A 23,707-nucleotide genomic window follows, 5' to 3' on the forward strand; every position below is an offset into this window, starting at 1 on the left:
AATTAAGCACATAGAATAAATATTTGTGGTAGAGCCCAGGAGATGCTAGGATTCGTCAGGCGTGCAGTGGTAAGGTTTCTGGATGAATAAGTGAAAGAGATGTGCAATTTTGTAATCATAAAGCCACACCTTGAATATATGGTATCCACTGAGTGAAGACTTAATCAATGAACTTAATAAAATACAAAGGAAAACTGAACTATTCTTTGGAAACTGCTACAAGTGAAAAGAAAGCATTAGATGGTTTTTAAAGGATAAGGCAAGAATCTGCTAGAAATTCAGAGGCAGCACAGTGGGCTCAGATTGCTTGATCAATTGAGAGTAGATATGTATGTTTTGGAGTGACATGGAGAAGATCATATTAGAACATCACAATATTTCCAGGCCCGACAGACACAATACATTAAGGGAGATATTTTGCTGAATGGATTGCTAAGGGAATTTATATTCACTTGAACAATAAAGGACTTCAATAAATGCTGGGCGTGACTTAGTATGCACAATTACTTTTCCTTTTATTGCTGACAGCAATGTCCACTACATGCCTATTGAGAATGCTTGCATGGTAGTGCGTAGATGTAGATAAGACAATGCTAGATTTTTCCAAATTTGCCTTATTACGGTGCATATGCCAACTTGTTAGACATTTGAAAAAAATACAAAAAGTAACCATTATTACACTTGTAACTATAAAAATGTATTGTTAAATTAAAAATTGCATTGATTAAAATTTTTTTAAGTAACTGTAAGAAAGCTCAGTAAAATTTTTTTGGATCTTTATTAATCTCTCTTGAAGATTTATGAAATTATGACTTCTCAGATGGAAATGAGATATAAAGAGTTCAAGAAGATATATGTAGTAGAAAGAATTTACTAACTGACAATGGCAAGAGAAAACAATGGAATCATACACATAATTAGTTAATACTTACACAGGAACAGATACTGGACTGGAGTAAAGTAGTTCAGAGCAATTTGTTATCAGCATTAGCATATTTTGAGAGAAACATTATCTTGATCCTTTCCATTATATCACCACATTATAGTTTATCTAATAATGTTGTTTTACTAATAACAATTATATTATTAAAATTTAAACAATGTTACTGATTTAGAGAAAAAAATTAAGAGCTTAGAGGAGCTAATAAGTATTTCCACACAGAACATTACCTTGCAATTATGGCACACACAGCATAGGAGTAAGGACAGGGGATTGAATAAAATGAAACAGAGATTAATGTTTATAGTTCCAAATGAAAATTTTAATTTCTACATACTTAAAAAGGTTAAACATGAGTTAGTTGAACATAATTCCAAAACATTCTTAACAGTCTGACATTGACCATTATAAGTTGATTAAAACAAATGCAATATGAGCTAAACATTAATTTCATTATTTCTTGTAGAGCTTCCATAAAATAACTCATTTAAAATATTTTCACCTTATTTAATTACAGTGTCACTATCATGGTGAGTGTAACAGATGTATGAAAGTTTGTACATATTTGTTTGCAAAGCTAGCAACCACTTACTTAACAACTTCTCTTCGTGTATTGCAAATTTTTAAGAACTTACTTAAATAAGAGGTACATTCAGAGGATTAAAACTCATCATTAGCAAAGTAGAAGAAATAAAAATTCACTGTAGGACATTATATTGACTGAAAATGCAACAACTGATGTCTACTATACTTAAATAATCAATGCTTTAATAAAAAGACTGAATTAAATGATTGAAAAAAGGATCAGAAGTAAAACAATCAAAGAATCAAATATAATGTACAGAAAATTACTTGGAAAACTACACCTTTAGAGTTATTAAAAAAACCAAAAATCACATAAATGCTAACAGCGATAAACCAGGGAGAGATTTAATTTCTCTCCTCTTATGCATTGGTACAGTACTCCAAGACAACTTGATACTTTGTGGTTCCATACATACATGTAAAAATAGGAATTCAATCAGTGTTGTCATCTTTTTAATGGAGGTATTTTGAACATTATTCATTCACTTGATTTGGAGGCAATAAGTAACAATCTCTGGCAAAAAAATAACACACAGGAATCTGGATCATTCTTAGACATCTAACATAAGCTATGAGACTAAGTTGATTATTGAAGTCCGTAAAATAAAAACTCAAACATATTCAATAAATGTTCTGGAAGAAAAAACAATTGTACTATCTATTCTGGGTAAAATCAGCTACATAAATTGAATCCCAGGTATTTTTTTTCTAATTTAATGTAGCATCTTTTTTCCAAGATAATTACCACCTAATCAAAAAAATAACAAAACAATAATAGTGTCCATCACCAACAATTCATCTCATACAATTATCCCAACTAATAATTTTGTCAATTTGGTGTAATTTTAATGAGGAATACAACCACAAGAACTAGAAAGAGTGAGTAGCATTGGTGAATATAACATTGAAAGCATATTTATTACATGATATTACGTGTTCATACTAATTTTCCATCTACCTCACTCCATCGCTACTTCTGGTATCTCAAGGGCAGTGAGCAGGTCCCGACCTTGCAGTAAGCTTGATGCTGACCCGAGTGGGGCATTGACCTCACAATCCTGCCGACTAAGGTCAATCAATGATGGAATTTCAGTGCTTTCAGGGTCCAGCAAGGAGAATGAGTTTTTTCGAAACGAGGCTCTTCTGATGTCCTCCTTTGATCTTGCCGAATCAATGTAATGCAAGTGGTTGCTCATCATTGGTAATGTATTCATGGACTCCATTGAGCTGATATTCATTTTCCTGGTAGCTGTACCCTGTGGGTAACATGAAAAAACACTATTTTAGTAGGAGTTATTTTCATTAGACTTTTAGCAAATAATCCATCAAGTGACAGTTTTTCCATGTTATTCTTGAGGTAGAAAAATTTAATATGAAAATGAAGAAGCAAACTTTATTCAAGATATAAATTCCACAGGCCACTTTGAAAAAGGCAAGTTTTGGAGCAACACAGGACATTTACAAATTGATCTTGAAATTAATAATCGAAAAATCAGCTTTAATGGCATCAATAATCAATATAATAAAGTTTTTGATTATATCCACATAAAAATAACATCTACACGAAGGCAAAAGTAAACATGACTTGCATGGAGATTTTTGGTAGAAAATTTTTTGATATGTAATCTTGTTTGGAATTATTTCATTATACTTGTAGTAGTAAAAATTTTATTCACATGAAAATTTAAAATACAAATAAAGAATTTTTAATAAATAATGAAGTTAGGCACTGATTGAAAGGAAAAATAATATTGATTGTAACAATGAGAAGAACACAAATTAAAGAGAGCAAATGAGTAGAAACATTAAATCAATGACTTTTCAAATACACACATTAATTAAAAACAAGTAGCAAAGAAATTTCTTATAGTGAATACGACCAGAATAACACATATTGCACTTACTAACCCATAGGTCAGTGGCATAACTATGGGGGGGATAGGGGATACATCCCCCCAAAGCTTCAAAGAAATAAAAAAATATTTAAAATTATTGTCTAGTTTTGAAATATAATAACTGTATATGCTTAAAGTTAAATTTAAGAGCCAAAATGATGTATTTCCTGGCATGTCATTTTTCAAAAATTTTCCTGGATTCCCATTGGCTGGGAGGGGGGCGGGGGAGCACCCCAGGTGATCCCATCCCCCCAAAAGCATATTCGTAGCTACGCCACTGCCAGAGGTTTCTGGACTATGTCAATGATATCAAATCTGTTCTTTATAAATTATAGACCTTTATTAAATGCCAAATATCTAAAAATTAAGGCATAACAGAAATGCACACTAAAAATGAAGATAAGAAATAAATATGTAGCATTACAAACAGGTAAAGAAAAATGATGTGATGATACTTTGGAAGGTATGCCACCAGAATCAGCTTGATAGTCAATCAGATGGAGAGATTGGAATAAATACTCTGAGCTATAAATTGGCTTACGTAAATATGTCTGGAGAAATGAAAATGTCTTTGGAAATATTCTGATGGAAAGAAGATTTTATTTGCTAGGACCAAAAATTTGTATGGAGATAAATATATACAAACAATGCTATAGCAAGCATGGTACGGGGGAGTAAGGGGTTGAAATCCCACAAAATATTTGGGAGTTTTGGTGTAGTGTATATCCCCTCCAAATGCACTCCCACCAAATTTTTTTCTGGGCACAGCTTTGCTCTCAAATATGACAGTTGATCAAAGAGTCACAATAAAGAGATAATGAAACCATAAAATGAGATTGCCTATGCGCATAAAAAGTGAACATAATCAAGTGGTGAATAAAACTTAGGCAGTCAACGTAAGCATAGAGCATTCTTAACATGATCGATAAAGATTACACAGCAACAAAAATTCTTATTGGGAGAGGTGTATGCAGTAGGATAGATGAGATGATGAATGTGTTTACTATGAATATGATGAGTGACAAGGAACAGTAATGCTGAGAGCTAGTTTCATGAAATTTCATTACAGTTTTTAAACAGCCCCGTACATACGTCAGGCATCCTATAAGTCTCCTAACTAAGAACTTACATTACTCATTAGATGCAATGTCATTTCTATGAGGTATATAATATGAGAGAGGATTCTGATAAATAAGGTTTCCAAATTTCATTTGAAATAACTTAAGCAAAAGTTTTTGCGATGAAGCAAGATGAATCAGCATTTATTTGCCAGATCACTCACTGAATGATGTCAAGAATTGATAAATATATTCCAAAGAAAAATGACACCTTGGAATGTAAATTAATAGAATTTTCACAACTAGAAATAAACATTAAAGATTCAGGCAAATTATACCACAGAAGTAAGATACCACCTTGGAATCTAATTTCCTGTTAATGAGCGATCAATTGCGGATGGATTGTATGCTCTAAGGTGCAATATGACAAGTAGTAAGGTAGACAGAGTGAATATAATTATAAATAAATAATATTGGATCAGAAAGGAGGTCATTAAAAGCTAAGATCATTTGCACCATATGGGAAGAACCTAGAGTCTGCATAAGCCTGCTCTTATACGGAAGAGTACTAAAGGAACGACAGCTTAATGTCCAATTAAATGGCAGGAGTAAAGCGGAATTGCCCTCCACACAACATTCAAGCAAGATTTCAGCAATATCTGAAAAAAAAAAAAGAATTTGAACCCCATTCCAGGGAGTAGGAAGCCTATGCTCTAACCAAACCAACCTAATCATGGGAAATAATAATTACAACACTATTTGCTTATTTCCATGGAAAGACATGTAGGGATAAACCTCCAATAACCCACATTATAATTTTTAGTTATTTTAACAAATTTAAATAATGCAATATCTTTTTTTAACATCAATATTTTATTACATTCAAGTATTTAGCATCACAATTATGTTTCAGAAGGAATTTATTAAGGATCCGCAAACAGGATAGGATCTTTTATCTCCAGTAACCCACATGAGAGTCAGGGATGAATCGATTTAATCAATGCACAAAAATGTATTCTAAGCACCCATAAAAATATTTATTCACATAATTTTGACTCATACTTGCGTTTTAAAATGCATGAGGACTGCTAAAGACTTGCAAAGGCTGAAACACTTAAATTTTAAGGGCTGAGAGGCTACACACTCCATCAATAATTTTTCGAAATGGCTACAAAAACAGATGAATGGGGAAAGAAGTTGTGGAATGATATATGTCACTATCTGAGCTCATACTTGAAAAATTGGCGCCAAATTGAAGGCACTTTTACCCAAGGCAACTACTCTACACCATCTTAAAGGGCTTTATCAGTTAATAACACTCCAATGGATGAAATTGAATATCCATCAAACAATTTCAATTCTGTTGTTTATGAAATTGTGGTAAAGCTTTACTAAATATTTTCAGAGTAAATTTTGATGAACTTAATGGTCAAATATCCATTTTTATCTCTGTTCCCCAAATGTAGGGAAAATATTAGGGGTTCCACGGACGTAATAAATATTCATTTAAATTAAATAATTTGCTGGTACAGTCTACATGACTTTTGATTTATACAAAATGCATCATCTCACTTTAGTACTCTCCTGAGAAGGAACCAATCTGAATACATATCTGAAAAGCAAAATCAAAGTGAAAACTACAAGAAACCAGCTCTCATCAGCCTGTCTCATGTGTATTTAAATTGATGTCTCCATTTGTAACACAAAGAGGGTTCTGTTGGCTGGGAAAATGACAAAATTGTTCAGCATCAAAGAAAAAAAATAATAAGTAATGCAGAAGACACACTGAAAAAATAAAAGCAAAAACAAATGAGAAAAAAAATTGATTAAAGCATAATTAACACATAGATTGTTAAAAACCTTATTGACTGTAATAAAAAGCTGAAATGCCAGGTAAAACAAGCAGCATCTGAAAAACAACAGCAGTAAGAGTAGGAGGGGATTTCGTAAAAAATGTGCCAGATGGACAACCATAACTTCTGCCATACCAGAGGAACTGAGAAACACTTTTTCCACTCAAAAATTCTTCCCTAGTTAGTTCTGCCCAATGAAATTTGAATTCGCTTGCCAAAACTTCAACACTGGAATCAAACTCCTATGCGCCTTAGTATAAACATAAGACTTCAGATTGAAGGACATGATTCAGTTTTTCTGCGGTAAAATTATATTTCATTCCTAGGAATTGCCTTTCCAGTTTTCGAGCCTAACAAAACTGTCCTGAGCAAGGAATCAAAATACTACTATAATCATTTTGTAAAACTGTAAATAACCATGGAAGTCTGAAATCTATGGCATTTCCATCTATTGATTTTAAATTTTTGATTGATTTTAAGATTTTTAAATGAAATGTTGCCAAATGCTAGCTCAAAATTCAATTTTTGAAGTGATAACCTCGAGATGTTGGTCTTGATTATGCAAGAAAAGATACCTTCAAAATATAGATTTTTGGACTAATATTAAAAATGCCTCTTTTCTTGCTTAGTTCGCCCTTAATGGCATGTGTATTACTCTATATATTCGTTGTATCAGGTGTGACTTGACGCAATCAACTTCAACTAATGAAAACTAAAAAACTTTGTGATTCCGCATGAATTTATTAAAGCACAAACCTGGTTTTCAACACGGCACATCATCATCATTGTCCAGGTGATGATGTGCCATTTCATAACCTAGGTCGTACCTATTTAAATTCATGTGGAATTACAACATTTTTTACTTTGCATTATATGCATATATTTCTATTCCACTGAATGGAAGATTGTTATGCTAAGCAAAGGCATTAAAAGCTTTTATCACTCATTCTAATGAAATCCTGAAGGTTCTTCATTTATTAGCTGAAGAATTTATAATACATTCTGTCTTGCAATTCAGTCAAGAACCTTCTTACCTTTTTCTTCCCCACAGCTAACAGCAATTCTTTTTTGTCTGTCGATTGTTATTCATCACAACTTCATTTTGTTGGGTACTTGCATGATAGTTTCACCCTACATCATTATGTAACTTCTTTGAACGGCATGCAAGGGAGAAGGGAGTTTTTTTTGAGCAAGTAAAGAAATTCAATAAGTAGTAGTTTATTTTATTCATATACCAGAGAGCTGACATTTCTGCAATCCAGTCTGTGACCAGGCATTTCTTTCATATGGATTGTACACTACTACTTCCCTAAAGGCATTATTGATTTTTTCTCAACAGGTACAGTCAACAAGAATTTCATGTATTTATTACAACCAATTTCTTACAAACACATACAGGCATCAGGTTACAAGCAGGATTTTGGTGTCAGATTGTAATTCAATTGTACTATTTCATTAATTCACTACACTCCTACTTCCATGAATTTTTAATGCTACCTTACTTTATTCCCATCCTAGGTCTCCAAAAACTGAAGTTTTACTGGGAGTTTCTTGCTATTGTTACCTAAGAGTTCCTTTTCATATTTACCATCTCATTCCTCCAGAAAATGCTTCTCAAAATTTCTGAATAACACAGTTCATTTTCTTGTATTGCTCATTAAAAATATTCTGTCAACATTTCCTAAGTATAATATTTAATTCTCTTTTTTACAATAATCCCACAGGATTAAAGCTGGCGACACCTATATGGTACAAAAATTACAACAATGTAATTCATCACCACTCATACATTCCACAATTATGCATCTTAGTCATAAACTTAGGCCTTCCAAAATATTCTATCCTCCAAATACTAGAGATGATATCCTTATATCATGTCCACAATGCTTTCCCTATCAAGTACATGATTGGCTAATCCTGCCAATCGATTCTGTACACCCCCTTGGGAAGATTTTGGGCATTTTTATTCAACATGGACAAAATCGAGTCCTGTGATGACCTCAAAATCAACATTTTCTCATTATTAATTCCTCTTAACTTTACATTATTATTATTAATTACTCTCCAGGCAGGCAGACTAGGTTCGACTGGCCACACTGACACTTTTACTTCGCCCCAACTTATTTGGGCCCCAACAAATGTAACCCGCGGTCATGTCACACCCACTAACCAGTAAATTCATCAGGACACTGTCCTTCATGTTTGGTGGCACCTGATGCTGTTGCTGCTGAACACCAGTCGAGGCTGACAAAGCATTCAAAGACGTTTTGGCTGGTGCAGTAGTTCTAGACTGAGCCGACTTGGCATTTATCTGGACTTGGTTTCGGGTTTTGCCATTAGCCATCATACCCTTCCCCCCACCAGTATTCAACCACCCTGTGCTCTCGTCCTGGGTTTGAGCTGATTTCCCTATCGCTTCACTCCCATTATTCAGAGTGATCAACTGCTGCAGTAACTGCGATCCAACCAGCGTAGGAGGCGATTCATCGCTCCCACCCTTTGGTCTTTTGCAAGACGACTCCTGGGAGAGCACCGCAGGACTCGCAGATGATGAGTTATCAGCAGGGCGGCGCTTGCTCGTGTGCCGCTGTTGGTGCTGCCCATCTCCGGTCCCCCCTCTGCTTTTCCGGCTATTGCTGACCGCAGACGGTGGCGTTCCGCCACCCGACACCCACTGCATCGTTTTCTCACTAGAACCTTTGTACATTAGAGATGGCCATAAGTTAGGTTATTTTGTAAAGCAAAGAATTCTTGAAAAAATGCCTAGATTTCATTATGAATGCCTTTCAACTCTTGATATGTATTCAGGAAAAATCAGGGAGTAACTACATTTTATCAATTTATAATCAAATGAGTTTTCATCAGGAAGTCAGCACAGGAAGGCAAAGAAGAAGAATTTGAAATAATAAAGCTTTTCATTCGGTATTGAACCACATTAATTCCATTTCATTGTACTGACATGAATTATTGAAAACATAGCATGATACAAATTCCATCGAAGGCATGAACCATTCACTGTGGATTTTTGTGTAAAAAAATCAACCAAAAGGTTATTATTTACATGAAAGGACATTAAAAGAGAATCGACAGAAATGAAAGCCTTACACTGAAAATAATGATTAGGGTGTGATAAATTATCAATGGGCAGGGAGACCACTTACTGCTTCTAGTGTAGACCTGATCTAATATTTCATTGGGATCCACCAGTCCTCCTCCATGGTCATTCATTCTACTTCCCATTTTAGATACTACATTATGGTCCTCATTGGTTGGCAGGGATTTCATCTTTTGGGACTGCTGAGAAACTGTCTCAGTCCTCAACAACTGAGCCAGACTTGAGGTATCAAGGTTTTTGCTGTCCGTAATGTTGGTGGACCTTAGAGAAAAACTAAAAATGTATTCCTTCCCTTAACATTCGTTACATTTACTTTCCTTCTTTTTAAAAGGAGAAGATTTTCTGTCATTTATGAAAAAGATGATTGAAAATTAATAATATCTATCTCCAATCATCACATAATAACTTGAATGGAGTGGAGTACTTCCATACTTCAAATATTAATTACATGCAATGCAATCAAAATTACGATGAAAATTATAATGGTGGGTAGATATTTAGCAGTGAATGAGGCACTACAATCGCCATACCCACCCTACAGTGATCAGGAAAACAACGCTTGAGTGAAAAGTAATGACAATAATCCAGGAAATTTCTCAAATATGAGACATAAGGGGGTAGCTACCCTCTAATCTAGGCGGAATCTAACTTCCCTATGAGGGGTAAAACACTATCAGCCAATACTTCTATACATTGAAAAGTTTAAAGTCAAAAGGGAAGCTAGACAGGAAAGAAAAGTCATCCTGCATTAAGCATCAAGGAATAGCTCACCTTTTGCAGTCATTGTTGTATGCAGATGTGATAACCCACAAGTTAAGAAAACATTCAATATTAGTGTACTCTCCATCATGAGTGAAAGTGCATTCTCTGCAATAGACAAAATGGCTGAACTCTGAGTTCCAACTGTTACCATTATTTTTCACTCCATCGCTGTCAAAATTTGGCCGCAAAAGAAGAAATTGAGAGAGAACTCCCCCTGAAACCCAGAAGAAAGTAGCCAGACCTACCAAGAGTTCTTGAGGATTTTCTCCTTCCTGGCCAATCCAATGGCGCTAACAGCATCACCTCTACTAGCGGAGGCACCATCAACCCCACACCCACCAATCAAGTCCTCCCTGTTAATGGTCGCACCATCTTCCACAAATATCTTTTCCCCAACGTCCACCACAACTAGCTGGTCAGAGGCACCCCACATGAGGTCTGTGGTGACAAGGAGAGGGAGGTCCTCTGCGATTGGGGGTATGTATCGGGCACGTATGCCCCCCTCATCGTCACTCGAGTTGACCATGCCCATGTGCAGGCTCCCCGTCAAACCACCCAGAGAGTCATCGTCTTCATCCTTCACACCTCCCACCAATGAACCACCACCACTCAACTCTGGACTGCCTAACGACGGGATGCTCGATGATTTGATGCCACTTGAGCACTGGGAAGGGAGAGAAGACGTTTCATGCCGACCGTGTCACTTGGTGACCATCCAAGCCATCGTTTTCTTTATTGCATCACAAGAATTACAATGGTAATGAGAGTACAAAGAATCAAGGCAATTCGAGGAAAAATGATCAGCCTTCAACGAAGTGAGAGCAACCACAATGCATGAAGTTTTTTCATCTAAGTATAAACCATAAAATTACTTCACTTTAGCACCTTTGAATGGTTGATATTTTCGTACAGTAGATGATTTTGTAGGGAGCACCATTGGCATTAATGAATAACAGGGATGATTTGGAGGAAACATTAATCCAGATGGTAATTATATGCTTAACACAAAGGGAACATTACAAAAATCCAAACATTTTTGAAAGTAATCACACAGCTTTGAAATCATTTTTTCCTCAAATAACCCAAACAAGTAGTTGGGACTGATGTTTTTTTTTTTGCAACAATCTCACAAAATATTCAAGGGCCACACTTCATGTCATGAATAGTTACAACACTGGAGTAAATTTATTTTTATTGACAAAATTTACCAAGTGTTTATCATACAAGTGGGCTAACTGAAATTTTATTCTCTCCAATGATACAACATATGCAAAAAATCCAGGTTTTAAATGGTATTCAAGGAATATATCAAAATACTGAGCCATTCATCAGAAAAGGGTGATTTGTTTTAACAAACATCCGCTTCCCAGCATCGTAGAACCAGATTTTGATAAAAGCAGAGCCAGGAGTGGATGAAGATCTAAACTCAACTCACTAATGAGCCATCTTGAAGACAATATGGTTCAGGATAATATTCAAGCCCTTTTCCATTGCCTGTCTCAAAGCACTTTAATTGATCCCCTAAGCACCATTTCCGAGCCAAGAGAATGACTCTAAGTGGCGTGACATGTATACCTCGGATGAGGAGAGGGGCGACGTTGAGATGAAGTGATCACTGGGGGAACAAGACGTGGACCCTGATGAGTCCTCTCGGTACGCTAGGAAGTGGTTTTCTTCATCCCTGCCCCCTCTCACAGGGTCGGCCAGACCCCCCACCGTATCCGAGTCTTCGTCCTCTGGCACTGGGACCATGGACAGTGGAACGCAATAGTCGTCCGAGAGCATGATGTCGTCAAACATGGAGTCTTCAAGGAAGGGGCCACCTCCGAGGGGAACGCAGACATCCCCAGCGGTGGGAGCCAAGTGGGTCAAGTCCTCAGGCTCCTCCTTCAGCACTGCGAATTGACATGCACGAAGAAACCGTACGTTCAGAAGTGGACTGATGCACAGATGTGCCACTGATTGGCAAAAATCAGAAGTGCAGTGCAACTTAGAGGTCTATATCCTGAACATGTAATTTTCAGGAATCTGGTTGAAAAGGTGGTAGATCTCAAAATGTCTACAGCTTGAATTTAACTTACGAGAGATCTTGCAAAAACAGATGAATTTAATTAAAATGTAAGTGATTTTTAAAGGCCCTACCATCTGATGGAAATAATGGCCACAGAAATACTGTAGACTAATTTGAAGAATATGATACGACTGCACTTCTGCTCAAGAAGAATATCTATTGTAATCGATCTGCATTACTATTTTGACTAATTTCACATTTTACTTTGAAATTGAGGCAAAATATTAATGCTTTGTATGCTGCAGGATTTTTTTTCATCGAGTAAGCTTGGCAGAAGGAATTTGCAATTGAGTCCCATGATGAACTAAATTACGGGCCCATGAATAAGCTCAAACCTAGAAGCAAAGTCTTTTTGAAGAGCTGGTATACTCAATTCAGAGCTGTTTGATCAAAAAGTGCTGCAAATTCATTGTATAAATTCTTCAGAGAGTGACATCTCCGACTACTCCAGTCATCTTAAATTGAGATTGTGAGCATGCCTTCCGTCTGCAATGCGTGGAGATAAAAATTCAATCAAGCACTTCCAAAGTGCCCCTATAGTACCCATGCCTTATCTGCAACAAGGCGGAGTTACAATTGGATGATAACTGATAAGCAGAGAATACCATAATAAGCAGCTCTATCCATTCCTACTACCACACTTTCCTTGTAGTCAAGGAGGCTTCTACTATTATTTAAGAGGAATACTTTGGAAATTTCAAGAAATAGTAGAAATTTATGGATTTACAACAACATGATCGGTATCCCACCACCTTCATGGGTCCTTTTTTTCCAGTCTTGTGGAATTAAGAGTATCTTCTTTCTTTCACAGAATGGAAAACAGGCTGACAATACAATCTCCAGATGACATCTGAGCATTTTGGTAAATCCTGAAGCACCTGATCTTATAAAATTTATGAATAACCAAGAGCCAACATTCTTTTTGCTTATTTCCTTGAAAGCTTGCTCGCAAAAGGTACTGATGCCTTCAGTGGACACTTCCTAGAAAATCCGAAGGTTATAGGCTATTTGCTTTGTTTTGCTGCTATGTTGCACGTAATTTTACTAGCCAATCTTTCTAGGTGTAAATTATGAGACCTATAAGTCATAAATATGAGTTCATAACTTACACAGCATATGAAACTGGACGGCTTGGAAAAAAGAATATGTTTTGCCCCATTTTCAGGATAGAATTGGTGGCATATAGGAGAGGGCAGCAAAGAAAAGTTCAAATATGTAAAGCATTATGGATTCATAAGATCTATTTTGAGTGAATATTCATGATAGTAGCAAACAGAGAAACTATCAGAGAACTCCACAAACTGACATATGAGAAAAGACATTTGCCTTACTTTTAGGAAAGTCATTTAGCGATACCACCTGGATGTGGGTATTTTCAGAGATGAAAGAAAAAATTCAAGGCATCATAAATATACAAGGTCCATTTGAATGGGTCTCCTTGAGCTGAGCAAGCAGAGAAATCATCACAGAATCCCGGTGAATCACAGCTGGGTGGAATAACAAATTACTTTTTCCTGAATTTTCATGTGAACCATCGAGATGTGGTGGTGGTCAGAATTGAATTGAAAAGAAAATAATGAGGCAAAGACGCTCTTAAATCTGCAAAGTATTAAACTGGAAGGCACCAATCTTCTTGTTGGCAAACCATCGAAGAAACAAGCATCAAGTGAGAAAGGGACGACGAATAAAGGCCAGAGTTCACTCCATCGTGGACACTCACTCGTGAGCCCGGGCTCGTCGTCCGAGAACATCAAGAATCCCTTGTTCATCTCTTCTGTCCTGGGGACAAATATCTTGGAAGTGGTGGCCAGGGGGCGTGGGAAGAGCAGCCTCGAGGGGAAGGAAGGCAGGGGCGGGGAAACGGGCTTCTCCCGTCCCACCTCCACCACCTCCGCGTCCCCTTCCCCTGCCTTCCTGGGCGCCGCCGGCACCGCTACGCCGCCGTCGAACAGGACAGCGGCCGGGCGCGCGGACGCATCGGGAGACCCTCCCAGCAAGTCCACCACCACGGGCGAGGCTTTGGCCGGGGGAGCGGCGACCGGCGGCGGCGGCAGCAGCGGTTCCGCCGCCCTGGGCAGCCTCTCCTCGGGATCCTCCTCGTCTTCCGCTTTGATGGCGGACGGCGGCGCGCAGGCAGTGGATGCTTCCTCGGCGGGGGAGACCTCAGCGGGCGCGTCGACGATCGCCCCGACGGACGACTTGGCGTCCGAGTCCTCTCCTACGAGCTGGCTGCAGGAGAACACCTCATTCTGGCACTCTATCCCACTGCAAACGAGCAAACGGTCCACGATAGGGTCGAATCCAGAGAATAGATGCGGGGGACACGATCAGGGGTTCAGGGAAATGTACGAGGGCAGCGATATCAACAAAAGCTGAACTTTGAATCGCACTCGCTTCTAGGATAGTGAGAGATTTGAAATGACGTGAGAAATAGCTTACGCCAGCATGTATAGAGAAAACAAGGAAAAGTTTCCCTGATAACTGTACCAATTGACCCACTTCTTCATTTCAACTCACCGGAGTCGTAAAAGTAGCTTAGATATAACTTATTCGAATTTAATTTCACGCTAAAATGTGTATAATTTTGAATCCAAAACTTTATAGCCACAATACTCATTGTTCCAGAAACAGCGGCGAAAGAGATGTTTGAAAATTGTTCACTAATGTTTTTCCGCGCTTCCTCACATCATTTGAAAACTCTGTACCCTATGCGAACTCGAAAAAGTATATTCTTAATCCACAAACGTAATGTGGTGACATTGATACTCAGTTTAATAAAGGTTTCTCTCCATATCTGCCATTGCAAACCAATTGTAATCACTAGCTGAAATCCCTTTTGGACATGGGGAAAACATTCCCGCCAAATTTACCCCAGTCCATTAATAACTAAAGGCGAACGGTATATTTTGCTTTTAACACGATTGACGTGAGTTCCCAATGGTTTTCAGGACACGGAAAAAACGTACGACAGGGGTGAGGAGTGGAGTAAAGATGAAACGTTTAAGGGAAGCTCAAAGGATGGTAAAGGGAATCGTCCATTTTCGTCTTCCGTCACAGAAAACCCTTCCTTCCGCAGAAAGTCCACGTGACCTGGAAGCCAAAGAGACAAATGAAGAGCGATTGCCGAATACGTATTCATCTGCACAGGAGAGGTTAAAGGGGTAGAGGGGCGAGTGAAAGACGGATAAGACGCGGGCTGCATAGCAGAGCGGCGTTGGGACAGGTGTCCTTTCAAGAAGAGGATCCGTCGGGGTGGAAAACTGATATCGTGGCCCACGAGATGATGGTTACAGCAGCCATCCCTTAACACGATGACAACGTAAAATAGATTGCGGATAAAGAAATATGTACGAGGGTGTTTATGTTGCAAAATTTTCTGCTCAATTTTATATTGCCCTGATTATCTCTTCACACAATTTTAACCCAAATCCCGCGCGAATAACAAATATATTTAACTTTATAGAAACAGAGTTACACTTTAGACGCGACTAGTTATTTAGTGAAATTATATGTTTTCCCTCGACACTTGGATTCCTCACTGTTACCTTTGATCAAATTTATAACTAAATGACATTGTAACAAAACAATTAGACACCTTTACCGCTAATATTAAAGAACAAACTGTACAATGTACAAATAAAATCTACAAAGGCTTCATGGGAAAAGTAATTGCCAAAGCTTAAAAAGACGGTATAATATTCTAAATCAAATTAAAATATTTGGTAACTTTGCCAATAGATATAATTATAGCATGGGTTTTATCTCTATGGCAGAGGCAAAAACTTGGCTCAGTAATGTCGAAATCAAGGAAAATATTAGCATTAGTCATGGCATAAGTCGCACACTAAATAACTAATAAAATTTCAAGCCATAGAAAATTCGAGTCTCTGTTTCTTCGCATGGTGAGGCCTTTCCTTTCGCGGGAATAACATAATTCAAATTTCACCAACACGTTGGCGAATAAGTTACTCTGATAACGGCTTCGGAAGCAACACGGAAGCGGAAGTGGCGGCTACAAACACGAAAAAATTCCTTCGGAATAAGCTCCTCAGATAAAGGGAAGAAATTTCGTAGTCCGACCCACTTAAAAGGCTGCAGTTTGGAATCCTCAAAAACTGAGTCACGCAAAATAAAAAAACAACAAGGCAGTAATTCAATTACATTTTCCCGATTCGAATCGGAAAATTTTTCCTGAATTAGCACTCTTGCTTTGTATTCAACCAATTCGATAAAGTATTCCTAACGAAATAGCTGGTTAATCCTCAGATCGGGACTTTCTCCAACCCACAGTTATTTCTGGTGCAGCCTCCTTTATTGGCCAGCCACCCATGGCGCATATAGTCTCAAGTTTATTACCCAAAACGATTAAAAAAGGTTATAAACACAGGAAAGGACTCGCCCAAAGGAGTTTTTACCGATCACACCACCAGAAAAATCGTTAAATTTCAGGACAAACCTTGGAAGCGCCCACCACAATAAGAGGTAAACGTGGGCAGTAAAGCGGAGATTTTGATAACGCTCCCAACTCCTCACTGGAAAATGAACACGTGGAAACCTCAACGTAGGCGAGCGCTTAATACGAATTTAATGTCTATCACGAAAAAGGCAAGATTGACGGCCGTAGACTTTGGCACAGCAGCCCATCCCAATTTCTAGCGCCAAGCTAAAGAAAATCAACATAAATGCGATTCAATCTCCCAGGATTGCGTATAAGTTAAGACATTCAGTTACGATACTTCCATTCATAAATTCAGGACACAGCCATTTCAATGGAAATATCCTGGTCGAAACAGAGCATCATTGGTTTTTATTAGCTAAGCCAGATGATATAACCTGGTTTACGTTATACTATGCCAGAACGGATTGAAAAAAATACGTTAATTTGTATGCCACATAAAACGTAGGTGGTGGGTAAAGCGTTCGACAACTGACCGAAAGGTCTTAGATTCAATTCACGGTTGAAGGCTTCAGACACACCACACTATAGTCTGTATACCGTAGGGTGGAGCACGGGCCTGCTAGCTACCTGACTATAAAATCCTCCGAGTGAGAGGTGGCCCAGTGAAAGGAAGTATCCATCGGAATATGAGAGATATACATATATGCCTGAGTCTGAATGTGGGATGAGCTCCATCCGCAACTACCGAACTACCTACAAATTGAATCACTAAGCGAAATGCCACAGTGTGAAACTCCAAAATATCGTTTTCACCCCGTCCATTCTTTGATCGAGGAAAATATGACGGCAACAACAAGAGTATCTAGCGCTGAATGAGAGACATTCCCGTAAAATGTATTCCACTTTTCCGTTCTGAATGGAAAATTTATCAATTCCAAGTAAAATGCACACTGAATTCCTTCTTTATAGCATGAGCTACCACAAGGATGTCATGTATCCACAATGAAAATAACTAAAGCGTGATGTACACGTTTACGAGCTGCATTAGGGCAGTGCTGGTAGTTATTCCTTCTATACTCCCTCATCCCTCTTTAAGCTCATCGCCGCTATTTCAGGGACTTGCTCTAGAGCAGCTCAACACGGCGAGGTTAGCTGTGTTCCCATCAGATTACCCAGTATGGGATTCTCATCGTACCAGACCGGAACCGCACGCTCTTTACCCCCGGGCGTCGAACTCACGATCCTGCGGAATGCCGTCCGCACCATTCGCGGTACGAAACGACAGACGCTAACTTCCCCTCCGTACGACCTCCGCGATTGGCGGGCAAGCCCCGAGCGTTCTCTGCGCATCGCGGATCTTCCTGCAAATGGGCGCCACAAACTTTCGAACGAAGCACGGTAGCAATTGATTCCATCAAAATAACAGAAGATAGTAAAATTCTATGCAGAGAGCTTTCTATTGATGATTAATGAATGCGTAGATGACAAACGTGGTTTGAAAATTACAGGCATTTTGTTGGCCTCAGTACCTATTCCTTCGTTAGCCTCCGATTTACAATAGGGTGGTTTCCTATTATTTTTTTATTGCCTTAATCGAAAGATTATTACTCCTGGAGTACGTATTTCGCGCTTTTAGATTTTTAAATGACAACATCTATTTTTCGCGATTAAATGAAAAGTGAAAATTTTCAAGCGCGCGAAAACGAGACGCTTAAGTATGAATGTCGGGAAATATCTCCGTACGTCGTATTTCTGGTTCCCCCTCCCGCCCGGTGAGGTGACCTTGAGGCGAGGCTTAGCTCTGATACGTCGCAGGATGCTAGCGGATAGCTGAGTACCTTCCTGAACGGTAGCGCTTGGCTTAAAAAAGGTTTATTAATACCTTATCAAACGAAGAAAACTTTCCGACATTAGCCAGTTTTAATAGGTGATTATTAAGACATGTTTCCCTGAGCTCTGTGCCTCATGCTTGCATTGGTAACCTCAGACGATGCATAACTCCTATCCTCTCGTGTAGAAACTAGGTCCCTGTGACGTCATGCGGAGTGGAATCGCATGGGCGCCAATCTGGCCTTTTTCAAATGAGGATAAAATTTGACCCTTGCCATTCGTCTAAACCGGTATTTCAAAAACCAAATAATTTGTGTATTATGAATACACTAATGGTGGGTAACGAATCGCAATCAATGCCTTTCGTTTTCTTTGATGAAGGAAACTACCCTATTCACCAACATACACGGATGTCAATTTTTAAGAGCTACATCATCAACCGTTTACTATACTGACTTGCAATAAAAATTAAAGTATAATAATATCATCGTCATTATTATTGCCAAACAGAAGTATTTCACCGATGATACCTTTTAAAATACTACAATAGTTTCGACGAAAGCATTGTAACCACATAAAAGAATACCAGCATTTACGAGATAAATTGAATATATCAACTCAATGATAATTAATTCACGCCAAAAAGTTTTCCGATCTTACGGTAAATTAGTTTTAACTGCATTAATTTTCAATGAAAAGTAATAATCGATGTTAACAAGACATATTCGATTCCTAAAATTCGCTGCATGTGATGGTGATATAAGATCATCCTCACGGACAAAATAACACACCTATCAACCTATCTACACAGACACCCATCAACTATAATTCAGACCATCACTATCGAAGTAGTTTGTCTACTAACCATAAATACAAAGTATCGGTGTGCTCCAACAACGATATTTCGTGAATCATCAACAGGTAAAATTTTCCGAGTAAAAATAAAATAGCGCCCGGTTCTGCATACTGAAATCCGATGTTTTTTTGTCCACCCGTAGTGTTCAGCGCATCGTATACTTCTGCTGAGATGAAGCGTGATTTTTGCCACCTGTCTCCCAAATGTCACAGGGAATTTCAAACATGAGATATTGCATAAAATGCTTCCCTAATCTCTGCGAAACCTAACGAGATGTGCTCAAAGATCCATCCGCTGTATTCCGACAAACTGACTCCGCAGAAGTGATTGATTGCGATACACTCCTCCCAGCGTGGCATTTTGACTGACATTACCGCGACGCCACGAATAATACAAGAAAAAGATTTATAGACGAAGGCAGGACAAGGAAAGCGAACGATCGACTTGATGTCACATACAAAGTAAATAGAAAATATAAGCAATATGGTATTATAACTACAAATACACTCCGTTAGAGATTTTAGGATATGACCACCGAGTTCTGAGTTAAATCAAAACCTAAAATACATAATTACCTACTAGCCATTTTGCATGTTAATATTTATATTCTATATTTTTTACGTTAACCTAAGGTATATTTTGCATGACATTGGTATTTGCAAAAAAAATAAGAGAAAAAAGTGGAATACTGATTTTTGCCTCCACTAAGTCGCATATTAATCGGTTTTCAATAACGCCCGCAGTGCGACGATGAGTGAAAAGCGATCCATTCATTATGCATATTTTCAATAAAATATTTACAATTACGAGGAATAGCACAGAGAAGTCAAGAATTTGATGGATCACTTCATCACGAATATACATTTCGGCTTACAACCCTGATAATAACTTATCTCTCCGTAAAAGGATCTCTCTGCCCGTCAGCGACGTAAGTGGCGACCTTTGTGAACATACTGACTCATTATTAACTTTGTGGTATTCTATTATAAGTTTTCTTGGGTATTTCACCATAACTTATGCCACTACTTTTTTACATAACGTGACCCGGGTTTCGATGAGCTACCATCATCTTCAGGCGTAAATTATGGTGTATTTATCTTATTATTGTCACCTATATTGTCATCCAACCGAGGAAGATATGAAATTTAAAACGGACGCCAGAATAGGGGAAAAGGATGAGTAAAGATATTCCTTTATCAGAGTGCTGTCCTGACTTTCAATAATTTTTAAAATTTTCAAATCTCTCTAAGGTCAAATTCATGCCGGTCGTTGCATAATTTTAAAATATTCATTTTCAAATCCCTCCTATGGCAGTTGCATATTACGCCTGAAAATGACGATAACTCATCGAAACCCGGGTCGCGTTATCTATAAAAGTAGTGATATAAGTAATAGTGAAATATTCAAGAAAACTTATTAAGTATATTGGCATGGAAATAATCAATGTCTAGCTTAATAAGATATATACATCATAATTTACCGACTTACAAAAAATATTGGGGGGGGGGGCCCAAATCGGGAATCTTGCCCCGAGAAATTTTATAAGTAGTGAGTTTTAAGTTTTTTAAGCATTTTAGAAGAGTCATAAGATCAACATTAGAACCCTGATAACTCGAATCTCGATATCTGGATATTCCGGCGAAAATCGACAAGCCTGACACATTTTTTCCTCACACCCATAACGAATTTTTGAGGGTGCTCGGGCCCCCTCAGGCCCTATGGAGTCGGCGCCACTGTAATTTACGCCAGAAGATGATAATTCATCGAAGCCAGGGTCGCGTTATGTAAAAAAGTAGTGGTATAAGTTTTAGTGAAATATTCCAGAAAACTTTCAATAAAACTTTGTGAACCCATTGAAATGCGCGGTATTTGACCACCAATCTAGAGGCTGAGAGATGAATCCTGTGTTGGAATATTCGTGGCCGTAGTATTCATCTCTCGCGTCACGGGGCGCAAACGCAAAGCGAGTGCGATTCGCTTTCCCGTCTCCACCCTCTCGCCGCGGAGGAGTCGTGGGCGGTGGCGGGGGAGGAGTCATACCAACCCCATCCCCTCGCCCTCCCCTCAAATGATTCGATAATTGGCTCCGTGGAGTACGCATGTGTGTGAGTGCGCAGTGTTGCCTATTGGACTCTTGAGGTCCCTCGTTCGAACATTCTCCATACCCCGCTCGAAAATACACCAGCCCAGAGAACGTCACACAACATTCCTACTACACACCGTTTTAAGAGATCACTCCAGATAAATACGTCAATTTTCGGGATGCTCTTACCCGAAGTCTTACTAAATAGACATGAAAACTTATCGTGCTATTTTCAATTACCGATTGTTCATCACCACTGGTCAACGATCAATCCTAAGATAGGTTTGACTCAGCTCTCCACTCAATTCTCCAGTTAGCTAATGTTTTCAAGGCTCCTTTTTTCTTCTCTTTTGCGTCCTTCTTTCGCTGCTCCAAGATCTATCCGAAGAAGAGCATAACAAATCATGAGAGAAATATAGGAGAGCGAAATATACAACAAAAACGGCTTTCAGAAGAGTATTAATTGAATTTAAGACCGAAGTATTGAGTGAAAGTTGAGAAGAAAATCTGAAGACTTTATATTCGCAGTCCTCCTTTTTCATTCTAGCCATCTATTTGTCTCTAGACGATTACCTCCATCTATCGGTGGTTAAAAATAACATTTGCCAGTAAGATTCCTGAAAATCATCGGCTGAAGTTACCAGTCATTTTTCTAAAGTAACGCATTTCTCGCTACTTTCAAAGTATTCTACCACTGGAATTGACGACTGTTTTTTTAATATCGAAGACATGCCAACATCGAATCAATTATCGGAAGACGTATTACTCCCGCTTGACCAGTTATATGCATCGCCTTCTTCGTACATTCAAAATTTAGACTGTCATATTATTTTCAGCGAATACAGAACACGCTCTTGTCAAAATTTGCCCCTACATATTTTAAATACTATAATGTCACCCCTGCATTTTCTCTCAGAGAAAATTTTCATATCGCACATACGTTTAGGTAGGTTTAGTAAGCGCAGCCTTCAATGTTTGCAAGGAAATCTCGGCAATGGTATGTGGACAACGGCAAACGGGTCCTACCGAGGCGCGAATCGAACCGAAGGAGCTTTGCCAGTGTGGCAATAAATTACTGCGAGGGACAGGAAAGGATTGCCCGAAGGCTACGCCTCCTCCTCACTTCAGTTTCTGGCGTGGCAGCACGGACTAACGGGAAATGGGAGGGCGGCCACCACTACGGCTGAATATAAACGTTCGATACGGCTAACTGATTAGTTTTTCTCTGCGCGAAGCACCGCCCCAGATTATCTATCAACAGTGCTGGGAGTCACTGCAAGAATTGTACGGTGGTCTGGCAAATATTTTGTTCCGAGGGAATGGATCCTTTCACTATCACCTGAATTATCTCCACTACCTTACCGCTAAGAGACCGGCGAATGTGGAGTCTCCTAATTCATCACTTGGAGATCACCTCCTATGCTAATATGCAAAATCGAATATTACGCGGATAAGGGCAATGTTGATCACAACGTAAACTCGAAGTTATGATTTTAAAAATAATGAGAATGAATTTGTTTCTCAAGTTAATTACACTCCAAAATTTCACTGCGACCTTTGCTTGGAAGTTAAACATTATCACCCGGCGCCCGATCGTGAAAATCCTCTTCGATGAAGATGATGTGAATTCCTTATGACGGTACCCTTCGAGACCTAGGTCGCCGTCAAATTATGCGAAAAATTAATGTGTAAAAACAAATTCTCTTATTATTTTAAAATGATAAGTAAATTACATTAAGTTACGCCCGAAACAACAGAAAGTCGGAGTGGACTAATGCTAGCGCTGCGGCGATGCCCATCTCTAATGGAAACATTTTTTAGGCAAAAAATCTTCATTCAATGAAACGCGTACAACCGCGTATCACGAGTACAACCGTTGACCTCTCGAAAATGTGGTAAGTACGAAAAATGAAACGATAATAGCAAAAGGCATTTAAATTCGCTTTACTTCATAATGGCGAATGTACCTTTAGAGGAACTTCGAATAAGGAAATACCTATGAATGTAATAGCAGGACCGCCAATAGGGATTTCCTAGTGGGAGTAACTCCTATAGTTTGTGAGCAATCAGTTGCCGTTAGAACATTGCAGAAGCATGGTTTTAAAAACCCTTTCCTTCTTGGGCAGCAATAAATTATCTTCTGCCAGTCTCGTCTGATCTTACGTCCCGGCAGCTTTTTTAGAGCCCGTGGTAAGCTGCAAAGTGGATAGAGATAGCGGTCTCTTAGACCACAAGGTATCTCATGGGTCGCGCATTAAAA

General features: G+C 38.5%; 1 protein-coding gene across 3 annotated transcripts in view; it reads right to left on the bottom strand.

Annotated features, from left to right (window-relative positions):
• Positions 1–1,234: 1,234 nt before the first annotated feature.
• Positions 1,235–23,707, bottom strand: part of LOC124168180 (endothelial PAS domain-containing protein 1-like) — a 515,843-nt gene continuing 493,370 nt past the window's right edge. For all 3 annotated transcript variants that reach the window (XM_046546310.1, XM_046546308.1, XM_046546309.1), the window contains exons 8-13: positions 14,000–14,544; positions 11,784–12,103; positions 10,454–10,872; positions 9,493–9,707; positions 8,502–9,028; positions 1,235–2,781 (exon numbers count right to left, since the gene is read on the bottom strand). In XM_046546310.1, the coding sequence (XP_046402266.1) occupies positions 2,485–2,781; positions 8,502–9,028; positions 9,493–9,707; positions 10,454–10,872; positions 11,784–12,103; positions 14,000–14,544 (2,323 nt within the window). In that variant the 3' untranslated portion in view covers positions 1,235–2,484. The remainder of the gene's footprint in view (positions 2,782–8,501; positions 9,029–9,492; positions 9,708–10,453; positions 10,873–11,783; positions 12,104–13,999; positions 14,545–23,707) is intronic.

The sequence above is a fragment of the Ischnura elegans genome, chromosome 11, assembly GCF_921293095.1.
Source record: "Ischnura elegans chromosome 11, ioIscEleg1.1, whole genome shotgun sequence".
Classification (NCBI taxonomy): Eukaryota; Metazoa; Arthropoda; class Insecta; order Odonata; family Coenagrionidae; genus Ischnura; species Ischnura elegans.